The sequence below is a fragment of the Polypterus senegalus genome, chromosome 10 (assembly GCF_016835505.1).
Source record: "Polypterus senegalus isolate Bchr_013 chromosome 10, ASM1683550v1, whole genome shotgun sequence".
Lineage (NCBI taxonomy): Eukaryota > Metazoa > Chordata > Cladistia > Polypteriformes > Polypteridae > Polypterus > Polypterus senegalus.
Window position 1 is genome coordinate 119,168,905 of NC_053163.1, and position 26,972 is coordinate 119,195,876.

The 26,972-nt window shown below is 37.9% G+C and overlaps 1 protein-coding gene across 1 annotated transcript in view; it reads left to right on the forward strand.

Annotated features, from left to right (window-relative positions):
- Positions 1-25,311, forward strand: part of LOC120538222 (uncharacterized threonine-rich GPI-anchored glycoprotein PJ4664.02-like) — a 41,563-nt gene extending 16,252 nt beyond the window's left edge. Inside the window, exons 2-6 of the mRNA XM_039767677.1 lie at positions 2,872-3,042; positions 4,976-5,164; positions 12,626-16,123; positions 22,299-22,408; positions 25,090-25,311. Of these exons, the coding sequence (XP_039623611.1) occupies positions 2,872-3,042; positions 4,976-5,164; positions 12,626-16,123; positions 22,299-22,408; positions 25,090-25,164 (4,043 nt within the window). The 3' untranslated portion in view covers positions 25,165-25,311. The remainder of the gene's footprint in view (positions 1-2,871; positions 3,043-4,975; positions 5,165-12,625; positions 16,124-22,298; positions 22,409-25,089) is intronic.
- Positions 25,312-26,972: the final 1,661 nt, after the last annotated feature.

Consider the following 26,972-nt stretch of genomic DNA (forward strand, 5'->3'; position numbering starts at 1 on the left):
CAGTGGAACCTCGGTTCACGACCATAATTTGTTCCAGAACTTTGGTCGTAAACTGAGTTGGTTGTGAACTGAAGCAATTTCCCCCAATTGTAAATACAATTAATCCGTTCCACACCGTACGAACTGTATGTAAATATGTAAATATATGTAAAGATTAAGCACAAATATAGTTAATTACACCATAGAATGCATAGTGTAATAGTAAACTAATGTAAAAACATTGAATAACACTGACACAAAACACCCAGGCTCCCTGCTCAGCTACACAAGCTAGCTCACTCGCGCTCTCTCTCTCTCTGTAGCACACACACCATACACCACCAACCCTTTGTGTTTGCCACCCACATTACTGGCAGTCTGGCTTTGTTTACATTGTGCTGCTTGAAAGCACAAGGGTTCTCAAATTGGTAAATGAGTAAACTGGTAAACAGTTTTTCCAACTCTTTTTCTTTCTTTACTTCGATTTCAATTTTCTTCAAAACTTTCTTCTCACCACTCTTCACTTGCTTAGAAGCCATAGTTAACTGCAAAAGCACACGAAATACTGTAGAGCACAAAGAGAGTGCAGGTGATGCATGCACGTCTGACTGAGAACAATGAAAAGGGCTCTTGCAGCCACGCGGCTCGCTCGCTTTCTCTCTCTCTCTTTCTCTCTCTCTCTTTCTCTCTCAGCCTGCCTGTTGGGGGGGTGTTTCGCTTGCACGTACTGCCTGCTTCTCAGAGAGAGAGTCTCAGCTGTACCCCCCCTATGCAGAAGGCAGGCAGATAGGCAGGCAAACACGTGCAGCAATCTCCCCCTCCCCCTCCCCAGCAGGCACGTGGCTTGCTCGCTCGCTCTCTCTCTCTCTCAGCTCAGCCCAGGCAGGCAAGGGAAGCTGGCTTGTTCTGTGTGGTTGTGAACCGAGGCAAAAGGTTGGCAAACTTTTTGGTCGTGAACCGAGTTGTGTGTGAACTGAGATGTTCGTGAACCAAGGTTCCACTGTATATATATATATATATATATATATATATATATATATATATATATATATAGCAAAATAAAAAGAAAAGGAAAAGGAAACATTTTAATAATAACGTACCATGATTGACAATGTAATTGTTTTGTCATTGTCATGAGTGTTGCTGGCATATATATATATATATATATAGTGGTAGATAGGGGGCGCTCTCGCTCCCTTGACCCCCTGTCCACGACTCCAGACACCAGGTAAAAGTCCAATTGTTGACTTTATTTTGTTTCCACAGTGCACAAAGCACACTGTCCACCACAAAACTCATATAACTCACTATAAATCATAATAATACAATCCTCCAGCTCCCAGACGCGTTGCCACCCTTCCACCCAGCTCAGCTCGCCGTCTGGAAGCTCCCACAGTCCTTTTATAATCCCTGACCTGGAAATGTTCTCAATCCCCATTCCATGTGATCCTCAATCACTTCCGGGTCAGGTAAAAGTTCTTTTCTTCACCCCGGAAGCTCGTCATAGGAAGAGTGACGGGCTTCTGGGGTGAAGAAAAGGGCACAAATGAGTCCTCGGTCCTCCCTGCAGCACCCTCTTGCGGCCCCTGAGGTATCCAGCAGGGCTGAGGATAAAAACTACATCGTCCATGATTCCCTGCTGGTCTTCGGGGCACCTCCATACTGCAGGGAGGGCTCCATCTGGCGGCCTGGGGGTATTGGCCGGGATGATAAGCCGGCCAAATATCACAATATATATATATATATATATATATATATATATATATATATATATATATTGTGACAGATTAGGTGCTTGCTCGCACCCTTGCACCCTCAGACACCACGTCAGACACTAGGTAAAAGTCCAATAATGATATTTATTATATCAATAATGTGCACAAAGCACCCTCCACTCCCAAATACTCCAATAACAATACAATAACAACAATAATAATAATCCTCCACTCTCCCAGACGCTTAGCCACCCTGCCTCCCAACTCAGCTCATTGTCTGGAGCGAGGCACCGCCCTTTTATAGCCCCTGACCCGGAGGTGTTTCTGTCCCAACAGTCCACAGTTCCTTTTTCTTTCCGGGTCAGGGCAATCAGTCTTTACTTCGACCGGAGCACGTCGTTCCTTCCCGTCACATGACCGTGACGTACCCCCTGGTCATAAGGCACAAAAGAGCCCATAAGCCCCCCCACAGCGACTCCTGGTGGCCCCCAAGGTATCCAGCAGGGCTGTGTATAAATACTACAAAGTCCATGAGGCCCTGCTGGACCTCGGGGCACTATCCTGCTGTCAGAAGGGCTCCTCCTGGCGGCCTGGGGGTGAGGACCGGCATGAGAAGCCGGCAGTCCTCCACAGTTCCCCCCTTAGCGACGACTTCTGGGGCGGAGCATTCGGCCCCGCGAGGGACGTCCTCCACTAGGAGGACGCGTCATCCGGGCATTGACTGCGTTGCCCCTGTCCTCGAGCGAACCTTGGGGGACGGTGTACCTCCTGTCTCCCCGGGGACATTGGTGCCACTCGTGACCTGGTCGCTGGCAATTGTAGCACCGACGAAAAAAAATTTGAAATACTGTTTTGATTTAGTTGCATTACAGACAACAGAGGCAGTCATCCTAGAATATAAGACCATGTCATAAAACAAATCTGGCAACCAGTGCAACACCTGAGATGTATGTTAACAAAAAACTCAAATACCAAATAAAATAAATCCTCAAAAACCTTAAAAAAAAATACACCAATAAACCCCATGAATGCTCAAAGGACATGTAGAATCTAACTAATTAAGCTTTTATTTCTTCTACCGTCAATTATTTTCATGTTTTATTTTTCAAGTACAACCTTCAAAGACCATTTTTGTACAATGCCAAATAACACCTACCACAGTCTTCCTATATTTCAGGGTCCAGTGTGTGTGAAGAATTCTGTGCTTCCAAAGAAAATGGCAATTATGGGAACCCTGGTGACCCCCACTCATTTATTACATGTGCTAATGGGTACAACTTCATAACAAAATGCCCATCAAATTTGATCTACAATACAACAAGTAACCTTTGTGATTTCTCCACAGAAGGTATGTAAAAGAATTATACAAAAGAAACAAAGCAAAACAAAATGGGGATGCCATTACATTTATGAACCCATGTTACAAAACTTTTCTAATGAAGTTCTTACTCAAATTTATTTATTCATTGACTTTAAAAATTAATTACAATATAAATTGTACAGATCATTTTTAAAATAATATGATTTAATCTAATAGTTATAATCAAATAACCTTTTCCTTACCCACCCAAATTGCATTTATTTTTTATAAGAACTCTTGCATGCAATAGAAAGAGATTTATGAATCATGTATTTTATAAGCTTAATGGAATAAAAGTTGTGTACATCCAAGTTTTGCATCAAAGTGATGATCACCAAGTCCAGTAAACTTCTATATTTAACGGTAGGAAATCAAGTTACATTAATGTGATCCAACATGATATGATCTAACAGACTTTAGATATTCTTGGTAAAATTATGCCACAACAAATATCTATTTGAAAATGCAAAAAGGACCTCTGAACAATGTTCAGAGACCTCCAGACCTCTTCTGATATTGTAGAGGGGTATGGCCATGCCTCAAAAACTCCAACAAAAGATGAGCATTAATAATCTTGGCTTGTTAACCATGTGATAACCTTTGCAAAAGTGTGCAAAAGACCACCTGCATGATTCTAAAGACCTTTAGGAAATCTAAAATGTTTCTTTTTGGTCATTATTAAACAAACAAAAAAATAATCACCTAAATAATCGTAATCTCAACAGTCAGCCTGGTGCAAGGCTGGGTTGAGGCTATTTTCATGATGAAACCTAAAAATTTTGAAAGCCTTAGCTTTTAAGGTAACTTTGGGTAAATGTGGTACCTCCGATATGACAACATTCACAACATGCCAGTAAAGAACTGCTTGAACTTTGTAATTACACAAACACAACCACAAAATCATTCATTCATGTTTGGTTAAATGTACACTTATACAACTGTTTGATTGTCATTATGGCGAAACCATGACTAGCACATAAATCCAACAACAATTCATCACTAAGATTCATATCAGGCAACCTGCTCCTCCAGATCATGCCCTTCTGGGTATGATGGATGATATGTAGATGGTATCCTTTCAAATATGATATCTAAGATATTTAAAAAAAGCAGAATACTTTGAATAGTTATTTAGTGCATATGCATCAGTAACAATCAAAGTTGTCCTCTCTCTGCAACTCAATGTCACATTGAGGCAACCTTTTCATCAACCATAACAAACTCCAACTGTATGGCATGCACTCCAGGGCATATGTCATGTGATAACCACATTTGGTCAAAAAATATAGTTTAGAGCTAATACTGTGCATAAATGTGAATCCAACTATTGAATGAGACAGTGCTGCTATCCTACCAGGGAAGATATGTTCCATGTCCTAAGAGCAAGTTTCCACTGCCAAATCTATTATGCCATGCATCAATTCCACTTGCCTTTAGCCTGACTGCCATTGCACTCAACATTCATTCTTCACCTTGTAGGTAATGAATCCACATAACATCTTCACATGAGTTTCTTAGCCACCAGGCACACTCTAGCAAACACCACCCCCAGGTATAGCTCCAGAGGTTGGGCCATAGTATCCTTGTTCTGGGTGAGTTTTTCTTTGTTTTAAACAAAACTATCATGAGGGTCTTTTATTGGCCATTCCTTCTCAGAGCCCTCACCCTTTTACAAATCAGAATTACATATTTCTATCCAAAATATCTGTGTTGCTTCAGGAAAAAGTCCTCCTACTACAACATTGTCACAATTCTAGTTGGGATAGTCCCATTTTAAATAAACGTATTTTTCCAAACAATCAATTATTTTAAGTATATATTATAAACATGCATGATATCAATATTTCAAATGTCAATAGATCCATAGTGTGTTACCTAACAAAATAAGTGCTATTACTTAAACTTGTCTTTTGTATTGCAGAAACCACTGGTTGTAAAATCTCAGATCAGTTCAAGCCTAATGGCCTCTACAATAACCCAGATGACGCCAACTCTTTCATTATGTGCTCCAATGGAAACGTTTTCATCATTAACTGCCCTACAGGTCTGGTCTACAATGTCCAGAATCAGCAGTGTGAATTTCAGACCACCTCTTTTTCAACATCTAAAGGTATGTCAATTTGGAGAAAAAAAAACACACCCATAGGGAAAAAGAGAGAAAGGTAGAAAGAATGTGCCTTTGTGACAGACAACTATGAAATGAACATAGAGGAATCCAAAACAACAGTTCATCAGTTCCAAATTTTCTGTTCAATTTACCATTGATGTAGTATTAAGTTCTCCCCTTTCTTCTTTCTGTTGGTCTTGCTTGTTGTCCTGGTATCTTCCTCCTACCATTTCCTCCCCCACCCAAAGCTCTTCACACTTTAAACTTAAACATTTTTTAGATAAAAGAACTTTAAGTAGTAATAATAATGACGTCAATAGATGGGAAGTGTTTTAAATTACATTGTGTGGGGTACAGCAAAACAGTGAAGTTTTGTTTCACCTACAGCTCAAAAATTTGTTTTGTGGTCAATGTTGCAAATTGTGAAACACAAAACTCACTAAAATGAGGTTTATGGGGAGTAAAGAAAAATAATTGTGCTCACTAAGGGTTATTCCATAGTCTAAGCTGATGTCTTCTTCCTCATTCCTATACTCCCCACATTTTCCATTGCTCCTTCCATATGGCTCCATATGCACTCATCTGGCTTGAGCACTGCCTCCCTGCACATTCATGCCACCATTTACAACACACACCAATCATTTGGGTCAGATGGGACATCATCTGCACTTACTTTCCTCAACTTCATAAACTGATCCAACTTGCCAGCAGCCACATACCAAGCCTGTTTTAGTAGTGAAGATGTCCTTGGTGGTACGTGCTCTCTAGCTGATTATCTCACTTTCAATGCTATGCATCATAATGCAAAGATGAGATGAAAATACAGGTACCAACGCTTTGTATGACACATTTACTATATGATAAAAAATTGAGTTGGTGAGTGTGTCCAGTCCCTCAGAGCAGTCTGATTGGTCCGTATGGCTTTGGTGATGTAAGAGAAATGTGAGTGTTAGACGTGTGAGGAGGAGAACAGCATAGGAGGCATATTGAAAGAGTCGCTTTCAAAGATGGGAAGTATTACATGGGACAGGTGCCAAGAAAACTATATTGAAAATAATGTCAGTCTGAGAGTCAGCCTTTGTGAGAACAAGCTCAAGAGAGGGAGTGCTGGTCAGCAGAGATTCAATCACACTCTAATACAGAGGAAAGATGTTGAAGATACACATAGGACAAGAAATATCAAATGTTTTTAAAATATTCCATTACCTTTCTTTGACAGGTAGCGTGGCTAGTTGTTAATAACACATAATGTATTGTATGTTTAATTTTTAGCTTTTAAAAAACATGATTTTATGTAATTGTATTTCTAAGTTCATGTTTATCAGATGAGATCTTTTCCCTTATTACTCTCAAGTAGCTGTCATAATTTAAAAAAAAAAAATACTGCTCAAGACAGCTGTCAGAGTTAGAAAGCTACATAGATTGAACACATGTATGAAATTGTATACTAATATTAATTAATTTATGATTTTAATGATGTCAGTTTACAAGCACACTGCGTTGACAAATTTAAATTATGCGTAAAAGTAGAAAAAGCTTCACATATTCCACTTTGCACAATACCCTAAAAGCTTGAAACAGCCTTAATTGTCTTGCTGTTTCAGCAGTTCTTATATGAACAAGAGCAGTTTACTTTCAAAATTAAAAGTGTAAAAGGAAAATAGGAACCCCAAACAGAAGGATTAAACTATAAGCACTCCAACTGGGTGCAAAAGCCTCCTGACATGATGAGTGAGGTGGTCAAATCAGAGCTGAAGGAAAATTTATAGAAAAAGAACACATTGTATGAGACAAAACAGATTAAAGTAATAAATTAATATAAATGATTCAGTGAACTTATGCATGAGCAAGCTAATACGGTTGGCTCTCTGTAACTGCAACTGCAGATTTGATCAACCGTGGATCGAAAATATAAAAAAAAATAAATAAATAAAAAAAAAGCCAAAAACCGCATTTTAAAATTTCAAAAAGCAAAACTTTAATTTACTGTTTACCAAGCACTGCATTGAATACACCCAAATAAAGTAATGTGGAGGCAGATCCTACTGTAGTCTTCCAGCATTTCAGAGATCCCCAGTCTTTCTCCAGCACTCATTGTTTAAACATGGCTAGCCTCGCATTGTTCTCTGCTTGTGTTGTGTGTGTGGCTGGCTAATTTAATGTTCAAGCATTGGGAGATTGGGTTCTAAATGTTTTCAATCAGGAAGTGGAGCAATTGCTCACTCTCTCTTGATTCAAAATGGTTTGAACATTAGAACACTCTAGACGAGAACAGGCCATTCAGCCCAACAAAGCTCGCCAGCCCTTTCCACTTATTTCTTCCAAGAAAACATCAAGTCGAGTTTTGAAAGTCCCTAACGTCTTACTGTCTACCACACTACTTGGTAGCTTATTCCAAGTGTCTGTTGTTCTTTGTGTAAAGAAAAACTTCCTAATGTTTGTGCAAAATTTAACCTTAACAAGTTTCCAACTGTGTCCCCGTGTTCTTGATGTTTGCGACACACCACAGTTTCTGTTTCCATTTTAGGTGAGTTAAACTCTTTCTCTTTTTCTCTTTACCTAGTTTTCTAAAAGTGTTTGTTGTTGATTGTATTTATAATTAGCAATTAAATAATTATTTGGTGTTTTAGGAAGAAGATCTGTAAACACAGAGGAAATGCAAAATGGTTTGGGACATGCTGCTGATTGTGTTAACTTTTTGGCCCCTTGAGATTAACTACAACTTCAGAGGGCTGTTCCACGAAGCGAGCTTATAAAATCGAGGATTATTTGTAATAGCCTCGCTTGAGTTAGCCTAACAGTTCACTTCAGGCTCATTGAGTTCCACGAACCAAATTCAGGTGTATTTAATCTCCGCTAATTCAAGCCAAGCTTGATAAGCGAGGCTCGTGCGCGTCCACGCGATATAAAAGGCAGCCTTGTTAATCAATGCTGGATAAGTAAGAATGGAAACTAAGGAAAGAGCTGCGTTTTTCAGTATAGAGCAAGAATTATTATTACAAGCCTATGAGGACTACAAAGCTATAATAATTAGAAAGGGGAACACAAGCTGTATTATCAAAGCTCGTGAGGCTGCATGGCAGAAAATAGCTGACAAGTTAAATGCGTAAGAACATGATTTTAGTAACTTTTGTGTTAAGGATGTCAAACTATTTAACAACTAAATGAGAACAGTTTCAAGCCTCCAAAATGTATAGTCATTAAAATTTCCTTTTACATATGCATTTTGTTACCAGTTGTAAGGTACTTTAAGGTTATTTTAACACATTGATAAACAGGACAGCATGTTAATTATATGGGTTCATCTTGGATAAAAAGTGATATATAATTGTAATTATTAATATAATTATTAATAATGCTTGGTTTCAGGAGCAACATGAGTGGAACGAAAAGGTCCTGGCAGCAAGTGAAGAATGCGTCATTATTGGCATGCGCTCCTGCTGCAGTATTGCCACATTATGCAAAACTGCACAGGCTACTACAATGTCACATGCTCTGTCTGGTGTAACTCGGAGATGCCTGGATTTTAACTGTCCAAATGTCATTTCAATGCATGCCCTTGTCTTACAATGGGCATGGTTGAAATGTTTTTCTGCTTGTGTTGCAGGATCTGTATATGGTGTGAGAAGAAACGGTAGACATGGGTATCCTCTGTCGCCAAGCAGCACACCAGGAAAAATTCCTATAATGGAAAGTAGACACATTAGACTATAGTATAATAAACTATAGTATATTTGTGAATTTTAGTTGACTTGCCTTGTCTGAGGCTTTGAGCCAGTGAAGACTCGAAAAATTCTGGCATCATGTACTGATCCTGGCCATTTTGCCACAATGTTTGAAATTAGATGTTCAGCAGTGCATACCATCTGAAACATTTTAGGAAATGGTAATGACATACATTGCTAATGTTGGACGACTACACTTTCACCTCTTGTATATAAATGTGAGGTATTATCAGTACTTACCTGTACATTAATACTGTGATATGATTTGCGGTTTATGTAATCAGGCTGTGTTGGACCTGCTGGAGCCTTTATCCTCACGTGTGTACAGTCAATGGCTCCAATGACGTTAGGAAAGCCTGACAAATTAAATTCAGTTACTTATCAGGTAATGATTTATGTGCTGTAAATGAGTAGATGTTTAAAGATTAAGCACCATTAATTCCAAAGAAAGTTTCCTTAATGGCAAGAATTCCTCGGTGGCCAGGAAAGGTAATGAATATATTTAAAAAGGACTTTAATGCAACGCAAACCTTCCTGATTTCACGGCACAGTGTAGCTTTGCTTAAATGTTCAGCATCCCCCACACTGTACAGAAATGAACCACTGGCAAAATAACGCAAAGCAATACACAAAGATTGTGCAACCGTAAGGGCTTTAGAGTGACATGTGTTTTTAGAAATGTAAGGTTCCAATAACTGACACAAATATGCAATACTGTGTCTACTAAATCTATAGCCAGATAAATAATCATCCGCAAAATGCAACAGATCTATCCTGGGCCGAAGTAATTGTGGAACCTGTTGCCTTAAAGCTCTATGAATGAGCCTCACTCCCTCATCAACTGGATTATGAATAAATGGGCACGCCATGGTTATTCATGTAAAAGCCTTCAATGCACTCCTTGTCATTTTATACTTTCTAAGTAATTAGAATCGCCTGCATGTAATCTGTAATAATTTTATATTGGAGGGTCGATGTGTGCGAAAGAGGGAGTGAACAGCAGCAGAATAATCCCAGCCCCGCAGAATGTCATGCTGTGACATCACATGGCTTGTCCAATCATATTCATCAAACTAAGCTAAGCTTCACAACTAACCTGCCACGGAGCAGGCTTGTCCAAGAGCATATGTTGGCATAGTAATTAAGCGGAGCTTCAGGTTAGCCTCGTTCGTGGAACCGAATTTCGAGAAATTAAACCGGGATTATCGAAATACACCTGGATTTTGAGGTTAGCTCGCTTCGTGGAACAGCCCTCAGATGGACCAATAAAGTTTAAAGGGGATGTGAACAGTTATCTATGACTGACTTTATTTGACAAGATAAGACATAATTACACAATGCCAAACACACCATCTATAGTTTTCTCAGTATGTGCAATTGCCTGTTACTACAGCAGACACCAGGTATAGAGGGACCATGTAAAAGGGGGGTTACATGTGCATGTTTCTGTGAAAAAAATGAAAAAGCGAAGAGCTCAAAGCAATCTCTAAAAGACTAAGAATTGGCATATAGTGCTATCTCTCAATGAGAAAATAAAAATCTTGGATCTTTTCAAAAGTGGAATGTCACTTGATTTGACTTATAATATATGTGATGATGTGCAAATACTACTCTGTTTTATACAAGGAACTGGAGGATCCACTGATTTTGGTATCCACAGGGATTCCTGGAGTCAATCCCCTTCAGATTTGAACTGTTAGAACTGTTCTAGTAAATTCCTGGGATGGCTATCATGGAAATTTAATGAATCCTCTTTGGGAAAGAGGCACACAGGTCGAGATCATTAAAGCAAATTGTGCTTTGCAAAAAGAAGCCAATCTTTGGCTGTCCTTCCAAGATCTCCACAATAGCAATGTGGACATATTCCCATAAAGTCACAAAAACACCATAGAATGACATCAAGGTAGATATTATATCACTTTCTGTAATAAAAAATAAATAATTTTGTGCTTAATTATATAATGTATGATCACTTAGAATCAGTAGGAAAGAGGACAATAATTTTTCTTAGAATTATAAACTGGATATAGTACTGGATAGAAAGTGAAATTTAGTTTGAAATTAAAATAACTACAAATTTAAAAAAAAAATCAAAAGAAAGACTGGTGGCTGGAGGCATAAATACACACTCTGCATTTTAAACTTGGCACCAATAAGCTAGCATTAATGAACAATTAAATATAACAAAGTGAACCTTCTATCAGGTGGACACAATTTCAAAATATTTAATTAAAACTAGTAATAGCATGTTCCATCCATCCATTGTCTAACCCGCTGAATCCGAATAGGGTCACGGGGAGTAATAGCATGTTGTAAAATAAAAATAAAGATACTAGAAACACCACATTTCAACTGCTTTGAAAGGGATGAAGAGTTGGCTCATAATTAGCTCAATGAAAGGACAACAGGACAAGGTTTAATGTCTCCCTGAGCCAGAAAGCCTTTGAGTTGGATGGTAATTTAGACCAACACTCAGTGGCAGACAGAAAAGAGGACAATATTAGGTGTAAATGATGGGAGAAGACACAGAGAAAGGGGATCTTTGCAATGGACAGCCATTTCACATGATAGGCAGGGACAGAAATACATTTAGGTAGGCCCGAGTAGGTGTTCTGTATTTTCTGCATTTGTTCTTTCCTTGTGTTTTTTCCCTCATTTGTGTTTATTTGAGTGTTGAAACAAGAAACAGAAAAAAGCCAGAGGAAGAGAGCAGTCCATGTTCTTGCCATGTTTACTACCTTTTTTCTCCTCTAATCCCTTCCAGTCAGAACCTCCAAAAAAAGAGTGTAAGACATACAAAAAAGCTTGATAAGGGTTGGAGATAGTTAGGAATATTACACCTTTGAGCATCTAATACCCTAAACGTGCTAGTATTCCCTTAACATCTACTGTCCAGGAATATGTTACATACTCTACAATGGGGTTTCCGCATATTGCGTTTATTGGCATGGATCCGATTTTGAGCTATTACATTTATTCTTGGTACAAGACAGACATTCATTACTATTCTGTTTTACCATATGACAGAAATCTCTGTGCAAAGTTCAAACTGTAATAAAACAAAACTGAATAAGTTGAATAAAGAAATCTGCATTTATGTTGGGAATGGTGAAGTAATATTTTAAACCGAAGGAACAGAGTAAATGGGCTAAATGAAATAAAACATGCTGCAGTAATAGTAAAGCCATAATCTTCCCAGTTCATAACAACTATTTGCAATGTGAGCAAATACAAAAATGAAGATGGACAAAATACTTCCACCTAATTTATATAAAATAACTTATCTATATAAATAAAATCATTTATGTATTTGTTTTGCACACTAAGGAACCTATTTTATGCCTCAGATCACATCTTCTCTGTTTGATTTGCACTTAGCTTGCCGTTGGCCCAACTTGAAATGTAGGCCATACGAAATTTCAAGTTCAAGAAATTTTGAATGTGTGTTACTGTTGATACAAAATTAATAGTTATCATAGAGGTAGAGTATATGATGGATTTGACTGTAGTATTTCATCCAGCAATGACAAAACATTTAAGAAAACACTGCTTTCTTAATCAGTATTCAAATATACCTGAGCAAACCTGGGTACTTGGCTAGTATATAAGCATAATTCAAATATTCATAGCAGACTTCATTTCACAAGGTGATAAATGTAAGGAAAATAGTTTCTGGGAGATTCTGGGTCCTTTTACATTACTTATTTTTCTCTGTTTTGTTCTGTCTTCTTCTTTCCAGCAGTAACATCTTCAACCACTTTATTCACAACAACTGCACCCTCTAGTGAACAATCATTATCTGCCACAATTACTACAATGCCTCCAGTAACTTCTACCAAAATTGCAAAGTTTCCTTTATCTTCAACGACAAGTGTTAATCTCTTTTCACTGAGTTCATCATTGATGACCAGCACTCCAGCTTTAACCACTTCAGCTACCACGGTGGTCATAAGCTCACAAACAACTGCAGGATTGCCTTCCTCATCACATACTTCATTGATACAGCCATCAACAAATATAGAAACAGCAACTGCTGCTTTAGTAAGTACACTCAACACAAAAACTACACCATCAATGACAACTATAACGACTCCACCCAAAACTTCACCGTTGACTTTTAATTCATCAACGTTACGTTTTTCAAGCATGCCATCATCAACACAATCATTATCAAATATGCCAGACATTAATATGCCTTTAAGTACAATCAACACAAAAGACATTACATTGCCTGTTACTACAGTAGTCTCTTCAACATCATCAGCTGGAGATACTCAACCAGAAGACACATCACCACATAGAAATTCAACACCATCTCAATCTGCATTAGTCTCAAGACATTCAACCTCAATTTCACCTTTTTCATCTACTCTTGCTTTGGTCACACCTCAAACACTGCCTTTCACTTCAACAACTCAGACCACTACATCTACAGCATCAAGATTAACATCAGATTTATCAACTGTACCTTCAACAAATATCACTTCATCAATGTTATCTTCACCACATTTGTTATCCTCTGTTGTGCCTATAGGTACAGCATTCACTGTGTTATCTTCAAGCAAAACAGTCTCTATATCACCATCAACAACAGCAGTCAATATTACATCAAGAGAAGATACATCTCCACCTGTATCTTATCCAACAGATTTCAGTTTTTCAGTTTCAACCTTATCTCATTCTGCAACTTCAAATTCCTCAACTGTCAATGTAGGAATTTCAGCCACATCATCTGTGGCAGGCATGTCTTCATCAGCACCTAGTTCATCAACTTTAACCACTAAATTTTCAAATTCAGAACTGATATCTGATTCATTATCTGCAATTTATTTAAGTATAACTTCATCAATTCTATCATTAAAGATGCCAATCACCACTTCGCCATTACATACAACTAGCACAATGGCTACTGCATCATCTGACTTTACACCAGTCTCTTTATCATCATCAGCTATTACTCAAGCAGCTGATATGTCATCACATACAGCTTCATCACCTGTTTCTTCTGAACTAGCCAAAAGTTTTCAAGATCAACCTTCATCAGCCTCTACAATTTCACCTTCAGTGACTATCAGTGAGGAAACCTCTGAAACACTATCAATTGTGTACAGTTACTCAACACTAATCAATACATCTACAACTTTAGGGATGATTTCTGATTTTTCAGCAGTAGATTCTAAAAGTATCACTACATCAGTGTTACCTTCATCAAACATATCAACTACTGTTCTGCCTTTAGGCACCACCAACACTAAAGATACAATGTCATCTGACAGCAAAACTGTTCAAACATTGCAATCAACCATTAGTATTCAAGAAAATAATGCATCACCACCTGATTCTAATCATACACCTGCCAGTTCTACAACTTTAATTTCAGCATCATTACCAGCTTCCCATTCTTCAAATGCCAATGTAATAACTTCAACTACAGCAGGATCAACCTTCAATTCATCAATTCCAGTAAATAAAACTGCATCATCAGGGCTGATTACCGATTCATCAGATCCAGTAACCTCACATATACCTTTATCAATGCTTTCATTATCAAACATGTCAATCAGTGCTGTGTCGTTAAATACTACCAACACAAAAGCCACAATATTATCTAATTTTACAAAAGTCCACTTGTCATCAACAGCCAATATTCATAAAGCAGATTCTTCATCTTTTAATGCAGTAGCCTCAGCTCAGTCATCAAGTATATCTATGACAAGTTCAGTTTCATCATTAACTTCTAGTGCACCAACTCTAACTACTACATTCTCAATATCAGAATCAATTTCAGCAATTTTTAGTATCACTTCATCACCTCAGTTATCATCAAGTATGTCATCTATTGCTGATCCTCTAAATACAACCAATAACCAAGCTGCAGCATTATCTAGCTTCTCAACACTTTTTTCTCCTTCAACAGCTAACATTGCTTCAACATCATCCATTTCTGGTTCACACTCTTTAGCTTCAACTGCCTCCTCATTTGCTATGTTACATTCCTCTTCAAACACTGCAGTCAAATTATCCACACGTCCAAGTACATTTATGACCAGTGCATCTGCATCTTCAGTTTCCAGTTTGTCAACTGAAACTACACTGACAAATTCTAGACTGATTTCTGATTCGTCAACTGCATCTTCAGGTATCACATCATCATTGTTATCATCAAGCAAATCAACAACTGTGGTACCTTTAAGTACAACCAACATAAAAGCCACTGCACTATCTGCCACAACAGCAGTCTCTTCCTTATCAGTGACCCACTTTATTCAAGCAAATAATCCATCATTAGATACAAATTCACCACCTGATTCTTCCTATAAAGTTACAAGTTCTTCAGGGTCAAATGTATTGTCTTTTGCAAGTTTGCGTCCTTCAGCTGTTAATATAGTACCATCTACTACACCATTAGGTTACACGGTGTTAGGAGCATCTTCATCACTGGCTTCCATTTCATCAGATCTGACTACTGCTGGTGCAACCAAAACAAAAGGCACTACATTATCTTCTATTATAATAGCTCCTTCTTCACCATCAACTTCCACTACTAAAGCAAGTAATAAATCACTAAGTACCTCTTCACCACTTGATGCTTTTCAGTTGCCTACCAGATCTTCAGATTCAATTTTAACATCCCCTCCAATTTCGTCTTCATCAGCAGTCAATGAAGTAACTTCACCCTTGTCATCAACTATATTTATAACAGAGGAATCTTCATTACCACGTTCCCTCAGTACCAAAACTACTACTTTATCTACCACAGTCATAAACTCTTCATTGTCTTCAAACTACAAAGTTCTTATGGACAATACATCACAAATTACAACTTCATCATCTGCTTCTGCTTCATCAGCAACAAGTTCTCCAGCAGTAACCTCATCAGTTTCTTCAAAATCAACACTATCTTCTGCAAATAAAAACAGAATAACTGTCTCCAAGCCAACAGATATATCAGGAACAACATTCTTTTCAACTCCAGTTTCCAGTTTATCACATCCATCTACAGTAGCAGGATCTGCTGCAATTACTACAAGTTTCACATCATTCACACTTCCTTCATCCAGCATGAAGGCAACCACATTGCCAACAACTGCCAGTGGCATAAACACTATGATGGCTACTTCAGCTGTTTCTTCTTATTCAATAGTCAAAACATTGTCACCTAGTGTTTCAAACAAAAATGACTCATCTCCATTAAGAAATACTTCTGCATCATTGCTGAGTCTTTCCTCAGTTTCAGGTAAGTAATTATGTAATCTCTATCATTATGTAAAGCACTTTGAGCTACATTTTTGTATGAAAATGTGCTATATAAATAAATGTTGTTGTTATCAAAATTTAAAATAAAATAAGGTTTGCTGTAAACTTATTTTAGAAAATATAGCAAGATTATTTTGAAAATATATACATTCTTATTTTCTTGCATGCAAAAGGATATGGGTTGTCTCCAACACAGGTGATTCATTCTCCTCTCACTTTACCACACCTACCAGTCTTTATGCAATTCTCTACTGTCCTATCAGATTAGGCTACTGGCATTTTAGAAGGAAAAAAGTAAAGGTTATTCTCAGGCTGAAAATACTAGAAAAGGCGAAGTGGTGGCTCTGAGGCTAAGGATCTGTGCTGGTATCCCAAAGGTTGCCAGTTTGAATCCCAATCACTGCCAAAAGAGATCCTACTCTGCTGGGCCCTTGAGCAAGTCCCTTAACCTTCAATTGCTCCAGGGGCGCTGTACAAATGGCTGACCCTGCGCTCTGACCCCAAGGGGTAACAAATTCCTATAAGATGAAATAAAGAACAAAAAAAGATGGTGAGAAACATAACAATTTGACTGTCTAGTATTCATCACTTGAATGACTGATAATGAAAAAATAGTATCATATATAGTGGCAAAAGGATGAAAGGGAGATGAATTCAATAAAAGATTGAGGAAAGTGTGGAAAGCAGCCATTAGAAAACGTGGAGGAAGAGTTAAAAATGTTTAGTCCTGGAGATGTGTCATCCACACCTGAGAAGGAGTTTAGCTTCTTCTGCTTTTCTTTGAAAGATTCAGTATCTCTGAAACAAAATGGAAGTGTGCAAAATTAGTCAATTTCCTTGAAAGTCAGCATAATTTTCTGCATGATAATAGATTTGTATACATATTTATCCATTCAGGATTTTGAATGTGAACTCTTATGTTGTAACAATACATTTCCAACATCAAAATAAACCATTTTCTGTAGATATTTAACTGAAGAAGAAAAACTCTAAAGTTAGTGTCAACATAAGTATTTAAACCAGTGTGCTTTAGCAGCTCCAGGTTTACACAAATGACACAAAGGTGACAGTCATCTGACCATAGCTATAAATAATTTGGTACTACTTGTGAGTACTATATATCTCCCTGCATGCAAAAAGACCCTTTATAAGGGCCATAGTCTTTGTTCAACAATCATTTCATAAATGAAGACAAAGGAGCATTCCGATGATGTGAGAACCAAAGTCATTGACATTAACAAAAAATATTAAAGAGTTTGAATGTCCCATTAAGCGCTATTGCATCCATCATCAGCCAACCCAGCCACAGGGGATGCACAAACCAGTGTGTTTCTTCATGCCGGTCCCAAGCCTGGATAAATGGGGAGGGTTACGTCAAGAAGGGCATCCGGTGTACAATTTTGCCAAATTAATATGTGGGCAACAATACAAATTTCCATAATGATCGGTCGAGCCCCAGGTTGACAATGACTGCCACCAGTACTGTTAGCCAACAGGGTACTCGCGGAAATTGGGTTACTGTTGGCCGAAGAAAAAGAAGAAGAGGAGGGAGACGTGTCCAGAGGCAGGAGGAGAGGAGGAAGGTAAAGAGAGTGGAACTGAGGGTAGGAACTTTGAATGTTGGCAGTATGACTGGTAAGGGGAAAGAGTTAGCAGATATGATGGAGAGGAGGAAGGTTGATATATTGTGTGTGCAAGAGACTAAATGGAAGGGGAGTAAGGCCAGGTGGATCGGTGGATTCAAATTATTATATCATGGTGTGGATAGGAGGAGAAATGGAGTAGGGGGTTATTCTGAAGGGTGTTTTGGAGGTGAAAAAAGTGTCAGACAGAGTAATGATTATGAAGCTGGAAATTGGAGGTGTGATGATGAATGTTGTCAAGGAGAGGAATGAAGAAGGTCGGAGGATAGTGGATTTTGCCAAAAGGATGGACATGGCTGTGGTGAATACGTATTTTAAGAAGGGGGAGGAACAGAGGGTTACGTACAAGAGTGGAGGAAGATGCACACAGGTAGATTACATCCTATGCAGAAAAGTCAGTCTGAAGAAGATTGAAGACTGCAAAGTGGTGACAGGGGAAAGTGTAGTTAAGCAGCATAGGATGCTGGTCTGTAGGATGACATTGGAGATTAAGAAGAGGAAGAGAGTGAGGGCAGGGCCAAGGATCAAATGGTGGAAGTTGAAAAAGGAAGACTGCAAGGTTGAGTTTAGGAAGAAGGTGAGACAGGCACTGGCTGGCAGTGAAGAATTACCAGACAGTTGGGAAACTACAGCAGATGTAGTAAGGGTGACAGCAAGAAGGGTGCCTGGCATGACATCTGGAAAGAGGAAGGAGGAAAAGGAAACCTGGTGGTGGAATGGGGAAGTACAGGAGAATATACAGAGGAAGAGGATGGCAAAGAAGAAGTGGGATAGTCAGAGAGATGCAGAAAGTAGACAATAGTACAAGGAGATAAGGCGAAAGGTGAAGTGAGGGGTGGCGAAGGCTAAAGAAAAACCTTATGATAAATTGTATGAGAGGTTGGACGCTAAGGAGGAAGAAAGGGACCTGTACCAATTGGCTAGACAGAGGGACAGAGCTGGGAAAGATGTGCAGCAGGTTAGGGTCATAAAGGGTAAAGATAGAAATGTACTTACAAGTGAGGAGAATTTGTTGAGCAGATGGAAAGAGTACTTTGAGAGGCTGATGAATGAAGAGAACGAGAGAGAGAGAAGAGGTTGGAAGATGTGGAGATAGTGAATGAGGAAATGCAACGGATTAGCAAGGGGGAAGTAAGGACAGCTATGAAGAGGATGGAAAATGGAAAGTCCGTTGGTCCAGATGACATACCTGTGGAAGCATGGAGGTGTTTAGGAGAGAAGGCAGTGGAGTTTTTAACCAGATTATTCAATGGAATCTTGGAAAGTGAGAAGATGCATGAGGAGTGGAGAAGAAGTGTACTGGTGCCAATATTTAAGAATAAGGGGGATGTTTAGAACTGCAGTACCTACAGGGGGATAAAATTGATGAGCCACAGCATGAAGTTATGGGAAAGAGTAGTGGAAGCTTGGTTAAGAAGGAGGTGATGATTAGTGAGCAGCAATATGGTTTGATGCCAGGAAAGAGCAGCACAGATGCAATGTTTTCTCTAAGGGTGTTGATGGAGAAGTTTAGAGAAGGCCAGAAGGAGTTGCATTGTGTCTTTGTGGACCTGGAGAAAGAATATGACAGGGTGCCTCAAGAGGAGTTGTGGTATTGTATGAGGAAGTCGGGAGTGGCAGAAAAGTATGTAAGAGTTGTACCTGATATGTACGAGGAAAGTGTGACCTTGGTGAGGTCTGCGGTAGGAGTGACAGATGCATTCAAGGTGGAGGTGGGATTACACCAGGGATCAGTTCTGAGCCCTTTCTTATTTGCAATGGTAATGGACAGGTTGACAGACCAGATTAGACAGGAGTCCCCGTGGACTATGATGTTTGCTGATGACATTGTGATCTGTAGCGATAGTAGGGAGCAGGTTGAGGAGACCCTGGAGAGGTGGAGATATGCTCTAGGGAGGGGAGAAATGAAGGTCAGTAGGAACAAGACAGAATACATGTGTGTAAATGAGAGGGGGGTCAGTAAAATGGTGAGGATGCAGGCAGTAGAGTTGGCGAAGGTGGATGAGTTTAAATACTTGAGATCAACAGTACAGAGTAATGGGAATTGTGGAAGAGAGGTGAAAAAGAAAGTGCAGGCAGGGTGGAATAGGAGGAAAAGAGTGTCAGGAGTGGTTTGTGACAGACGGATATCAGCAAGAGTGAAATGGAAGGTCTACAGGATGGTAGTGAGACCAGCTATGTTATATGGGTTGGAGATGGTGGCACTGACCAGAAAGCAGGAGACAGAGCTGGAGGTAGCAGAGTTAAAGATGCTAAGATTTGCATTGGGTGTGACAAGGATGGATAGGATTAGAAATTAATACATTAGAGGGTCAGCTCAAGTTGGACAGTTGGGAGACAAAGTCAAAGAAGCAAGATTACGCTGGTTTGGATATGTGCAAAGGAGAGATGCTGAGTATATTGAGAGAAGGATGCTAAGGATAGAGCTGCCAGGGAAGAGGAAAAAAGGAAGGCCTATAAGAAGGTTTATGGATGTGGTGAGAGAGGACATGCAGGTGATGGGTGTAACAGAACAAGATACATAGGACAGAAAGATATGGAAGAAGATGATCTGCTGTGGCGACCCCTAACAGGAGCAGCCAAAAGAAGAAGAAGAAGATCAGAAAGTGAAATGTTCATTATAGCACCCAGAATTGCACTGCAAGCACTGCATTCCTTGTCTCTTCTGTCGATTTCCTGCTTTTTGCATTAAAAAGAACTATACATAGAGTGTTTGCCAGCTTATGTGCTCTTTTAATGCTGGATCTGGAGAGGATGTACATTGTACTTTATGATACACCACAATGATAAGTAAGGCTGTGCCAGGTGTAATGGGTGTTCAGGTTAGAGTCGATTGTTTGCTGAGGTCTGTGGCATCTCCTATGTAAGCATCGTTTGATAGATGTCTGAGGGTAGCTGTTTGATGTGAACAAATGGAAAAGATAGCGTCTTTCATTCTTTTTCATTTTATTCATATTACAATGGGTGTAAATCCTACTGAACAATGTCATAAAGCAACTCCTTTTATACAATGAGGTGTGATTGCTATAAAAATGTAATATTTTATCTGAATAACATTTCTTGTGATAAACACCCGTAATCAAAGTGGTGTCACTGCCTCTTTTAATGGAGGTGTCCAGGAAATTGATGCGTTGGTTCATTTCTCTTTCCATAATTAAATGAATTGTAGGGGATATTGAGTTGATGTGGCTGTGGAATTTATTAAGCTTGTCTTTTTAATAAAACAAATATGTTGTTGACGTAGCGAATCCAAAGTTTAGGTATAAATTGAGTTAGAACCACATTCTTGAATCACTGCATAACCAGTTCAGCTAAGAGTCCTGATAACAGAGATACTATTGGCATGCCTCTTTCTGTCTGTATTATTATCCATCAAAATGGAAGTGAGTTTTCTGGCAAAGTGATATTCAATGCATTAAGTCCTTTATGGTCAGCTCCATTTGTGCCATTATGGTAGGGTCGTAATTTAGTTTTGTTTGTAAAGTCTCTGCGGCTAGATGAATTGGAATTATGGTGTACAGCGATACAACATCAAAGCAGACCATGATTTCTTCATCAGCAATGGATACATTTTTCAGGTGCTGTAATGCCATTTCAGCGCTATTGACAAAATAGTCTGAATCATATATTGTATGTTTGAGCATTTGAAAAAGTCTTTTAGATAAGTTACTGTATATGTTGGCCCACCACTGAGGCTGACCACAGTTCTGAACTTTAAAGTGGTTTTATGGATTTTCAGGAGGATGTAGAATTCTGGACAGTTCGCATTATTGGATTTCATTTTGTAAAAACCTTGTAAGTCTAAGTGGTTGTTCTTACAGAACATATTCAGAGGGTTGTTTATCCTATTCAAGGTGGTCTTTGTTGGGTTGCTGGCTAGTTGCTCATAAGTAGTGGTGTCAGAGAGCATTTCTTCTACCGCAGTGATATACTGTTCTTTGTCCACTATGACTGTTGCACACCCTTTGTCAGCTGGTGTAATAACAATGCTGTTATCATTTTGTAGTGATCGTAAAGCTTTCTGTTCTCTTTTAGAGATACATACAGTTAGATGTTGTATGTAACTGGCTGGCCATGGCACACCTTATTTCATTTGTGTTGTATATAGAGTGTATATAGGGTGCTGTGTAGAGCAGAGGTTACTGCTTTTGCTACATCACATCCTCAGAGTCCTGAGTTTGAGTCCTGTCCTGCTTATAGTCTGTGTGGAGTTTACATCTTCTCTCCTCTCCAGTGTCTCTGCGGGTTTTTTCTCCTCATACTGCTGTATCTCTGAAGTGACACTGGTTATATTATTTATCAGCTCTAAATTAGACTGCTAGTGGGTGGGTGTTTGTGAGTGAATGCCCAGGGATGGTCTTACTGTCTTTTCCAGGAACTGATCCTGCCTTGTTCCTGGTGCTTCAAGATTAGATTACAGCCTTGATGCTTAAAAAACATGCAGGGTAAGTTGCACACGAAACACATTGCTAATGGCAAATTGTAATTCTGTTCTTTTTTTGCTTAACTTAGATCACTCCTCCACGGATGGCACATTTCAACAGTTACTACCCTTTTGGGCCATTATCATTATCACCTTTGGAATAATTCTGATAATAATTTTTTTACTACTGTTTTTGTTGGTAAGATTCATATCCTTATTTTATGCCTTATTCATTCAAAAATGATGCATACCAAAAGAATCTGCCTTAATATATTATGGAATTAGGGCCAGAGTAGTTATTTAGCAAGCTATTAATAAAAAAGAGTTGAGATACAAGATACACATTTATTTGATTTTACAGATTTCAGAAATTAGATTTTAAGTTTTTCTTGTGGCACCTCTTTTATTAAACTTAAGATTTCATCATTGAATCTGATTTGCTCTTTTCTATTCACACAGTGGAATTAACACAGAAATGAAGCACAGGAAACACCAAAATTATTATGTAATGAATAACCTTATCATTAATCTGCATGCACACCAGCTATTGCTCTGAAAGTGATGACAACGTTTTAGATTATATACATTTTAAAGCCATCAATCATTTAGTTTTGATTGTGTTTATTGTGACTGAATTTTGGAGTGATGAACACTTAAGTATATATTAAGATGGAGAGAAAGCAAACATACAGAGACATTAAAAAAAACACATTCTCTTTTCTTTCTCATTAAATGGTTCTACAATTTAGCAGTACATGGCACTCTAAAAGGTAGAAAATGCTGGCAGTAAAACAGCATCACCTAGTGTTGGAACAGCTTAGCATTTAATGAAAGGAACAAATGAACAAACAGAGCAGGTTGATAGGTTCTGTTCCTAAAGTTAATCACTTCTTATTCTCCTTCCAGAAAGAACAAGTTCTTCACTGGTCAGTGTTGTTGCTCTGCTTAATACCAGCATGTTTTATTTCAAAGGGCCCTTAGTTTGAGACTGTGACTGTGCAAGGCACAAAGATAAAGTGTGTCTATAAATACATCAGTCTATCGCAAATTAGTGTTGTGTGTTCTACACAGGTTTTCTAAATGAATGCACCGTAGACCTTAAAAAGAAAAAGGAGAAAAAAAAGTAAAAGCTGGAATGATTTAAACTGGAAATGGGGTTATCTGTTGCACATGTTTGTAAGGGATATTATGTGAAGACATAAACTGTGTCAGATATTTGAAAGCAAAAGATTACATTTTGGAATGGAATTGCCCATATAATTCCTCCATGTAAATTTCACTTTAGCAATACCACAAGAAATCACTTAATGGAAGATTTTATAATACAATACAATCAATTGTACTGTATAATAACATAGACTAAGGTGCAATAATATAATATTTATTATGTACATGAATAAAAGTGGAGTAAATGAATAGGAAATTAAATGAAGTGAACAACTTAAATTATATTTCATTTGAAATTCAACATATTAGGTCAAATGAAGTTAACAAACTGCATATATAGACAGCTTGGTACTGGGCGGCTTCATGCCTTTGTGCAGGTTGACCTTTACAGATCTGTTGTGGTGTGTGTGTCTTCATCATCTAGCATTTGCTGTGATTGGACAAACAAGCTGCCAGCTCTGTTCACTTATAAATTTCTTTGAGTGAATGAGTGCATATGTGTGTATTTTTGGTTGCATGCCCTTGCACGTACCCCTGTCTGTGCATGCATATATACGTAGAATCATTGAAAAATTTTGCAAATCAATATGCCTGGTCCTATGACTAAACAGTACAGACTGAAAAAACCTTGGGTAAATTAAATAATTTCTATAACTGTTATCATTGGACATAGGGCAAACTGTTCTTGAAGGATATGACTATAAGTAGTGTACCAAACTGAACCAGAAACAATAGGCCAGAAGCCTGCACCAAGACAAACAGGATGCAACTTGTTTGAAAAAAAAAGTAGTTTAATTTCTTCAGACATTGTCAGAGTACATAGATTTCCACAGACACATACAATGAATGCCTAACACCTTTGCCCTACCCCAGAATGCAGAGGTGAGGCACTACAAGTCCATGCATGATCTTGTGCACTTAGTTGTGGAGCACACCATAGGACTCAGTGTGTCAGAAGGGAGGCTGCTCTACCCGTCAATGAAGGTCTGCAGCATTGTGACTGCATATATGCAAGGTTCATTAGCATAGTCCATATATGGTCAATTCAGAGTGGCAACTGGGCGGGGTTCAAGGTGCTTTCATGTAGGCAAATGTACAAGATGACTGTGATTTATAAAGGGAAAATTGTGTGTATGGCAAGTTTTATAAATCAGATATATTTTTTTAGTGGATGATTTTTCCTGTTTTTTGTCATACACATATTTTCATGTTTGAATCTACACAAACTAGTTAGAAATGGGCTTGGGTCAGTAACCAGGAAATAAATTATACCAAGCAAAAAACTGGAGTAGAAAATAATAAGCAGAAATTCCCCATAACAACTACAGTAGGTTGTGTGTCTGTGACTATACTATGTGAAAAGATTTTTTTTTTTACCCAAATACTTACCCACATTAACGAAATGTCAAAATGGCAGCAGCACTCAGCTGTCAACAACAATGGGGTGATTCCCATGATATATTAATATAATATTTATTTTCCCGAATATCACATACTCCAGCATCTGTAGATTCACAAAACTGTCATTGTGCCTTAAATTGCTTTATAGCTGTTCCTTTAATTTGAATATAGGTATTTATCTCGGCAAGTACTGTTTGGTTAGTCATAGCATCTTTATAAACCTTTACCACAACATTAACTAAGTAAAAGGAGAGTAATACCAAGATTTGTCTAAAATGTAAACTTAAAACTAATGCTGGTTTTTTTTTTTAGTCTAGTGAATACTTCAGAAGGATCTGCTGCCGGGACCCATTGCAATTCCAACATTATTTTGCCATAAATGTGTAATTTTTTTTTTCTTTTGCATGAATGGTAATGGCATGAAAGTCATGTTGCAGTCTGTCTTTAGTTTCCTTGAACACCCATTATTAGCTCTTTATTTGTAAACAAACTTTGCTTTTTTCTAATGTTTCTTAAAGCACTTTTTGAGAATGTTTGTGCCATCAGTGTTTTAGGTATCAATTCTGTTCTCATTCTTAATTGACTGTTTCTTTAATATTTAATATATTTACTTGTTGCCCATTGTGCAATTAAATATGTCACACTTCAAGAATAAAAAAAAGTGTAAAAAGTGTACAAAGTGAACCTGTGAATTTTTGTGTGGTGCTGGGGAAAAGGATTACAAAGGGCTGGGAGGCATGTAGTTCATGCTTATACAGTATGTCTGAATTTTATTTTATTTTATTTATGTCTAATTTGTTTTTTAAGTCACTTTAATTTTTGTATTATGGCAAAATGAACTGCAACCTTTTGGAACATTAGAAGTCTTGGTTCAAATTTCAAAAGAACTAGTGTGCCGGATTGTCTGTGGTTGGAAAAAATATATATAATTTGTAAAATTAATTAACTAAATAAGAATGTCCCCAAATTTAAAAAATAAATGCTATTCTTTGATTGTTTCTGTCTCTACATCTAAACATGAATTGTTATTCTTACATACCACTTACTTCATCTCAAGGGACACTACTTGGGTCTGATTTTAAAGGCAGAGTTTGCTGTTTGTTAATTGAGTAGAAAGAAAATAAATTTGCTCTAAGATCAGCCTATTTTACAACTCCATATTGGCCAATATTTTTTTCCTTTTGATCAGTTGACCAATTGTGGAAAAGAAGATGGTGGCAAAATTGGATGCCATCATAAAAAATTCTCTCCATCCCCTTTAGGAAGAGCTCTCTTTTAGCTATCGGCTCATTCCACCACAGTGTGCTAAGAAAAGCAATAAACAATTATTTACTTATTTATTTATTGATTGATGGATTGAGTGATTGGCTGTATTATTTGTCCTGTCTGTATCCTTCTTTTCATGTTTCTGCTGCTGTATGCATCTGAATTTCTCAATGGGATTATTCAATTTTAGCTAATCTAATCTAATAAAATCTAATTTTAAATTATCAATCCTAAAGTTTAGAATACTATATTTCTTGGAATTGACAGCTAGTTTTACATTAATTCTCTTTTAGGTAAATTGGCTGTCACTGCCCATCATTAAAAATCCCCATTCCACATCCTCAACCTTGTAGATGTCCTACTAGTTTGAGTTTGGTTGAAGAATCTTCCTTCTTTTCAGCTTGTTGTGGATTCCATTTTTATTTCGCTGTAAAGAATGCCCCCATTTCAACCATCTTCTTATTCAATCACTTATGTGTTATTTAAAGATTCAAGTACTGGTGTTTTAATGCTTTCTTAATACAAATTACCAATTTTTGGAGCAACTACCAACAAAATTAGAAGACTTGTATATCTCTGCTTACTCTATTGATGACACTACCTTAGTATGGCTAATTAACAAAGATGTGATGCTTCACAGTTAATTTTGCTGGCAGTTTGTCTTGTTTAGGGAAACCTACAATTTTTGATTTGGAATCTACTCTTATTTTTCTGAAAAATACATTTCATAAATACATTATATTTAGTACTGCAATGTAATTAATTAATTATTAGTATTTAATGGAATGTAGTACTAGGTTGTTGTACCGTGTTAGCCATTATGAATGTAGAGAAAAGCCAAGCAAAATGACACCTTTTATTGGCTAACTAAAAAGATTACAATATGCAAGCTTTCAAGGCAACTCAGGCCCCTTCTTCAGGAGAAAGGA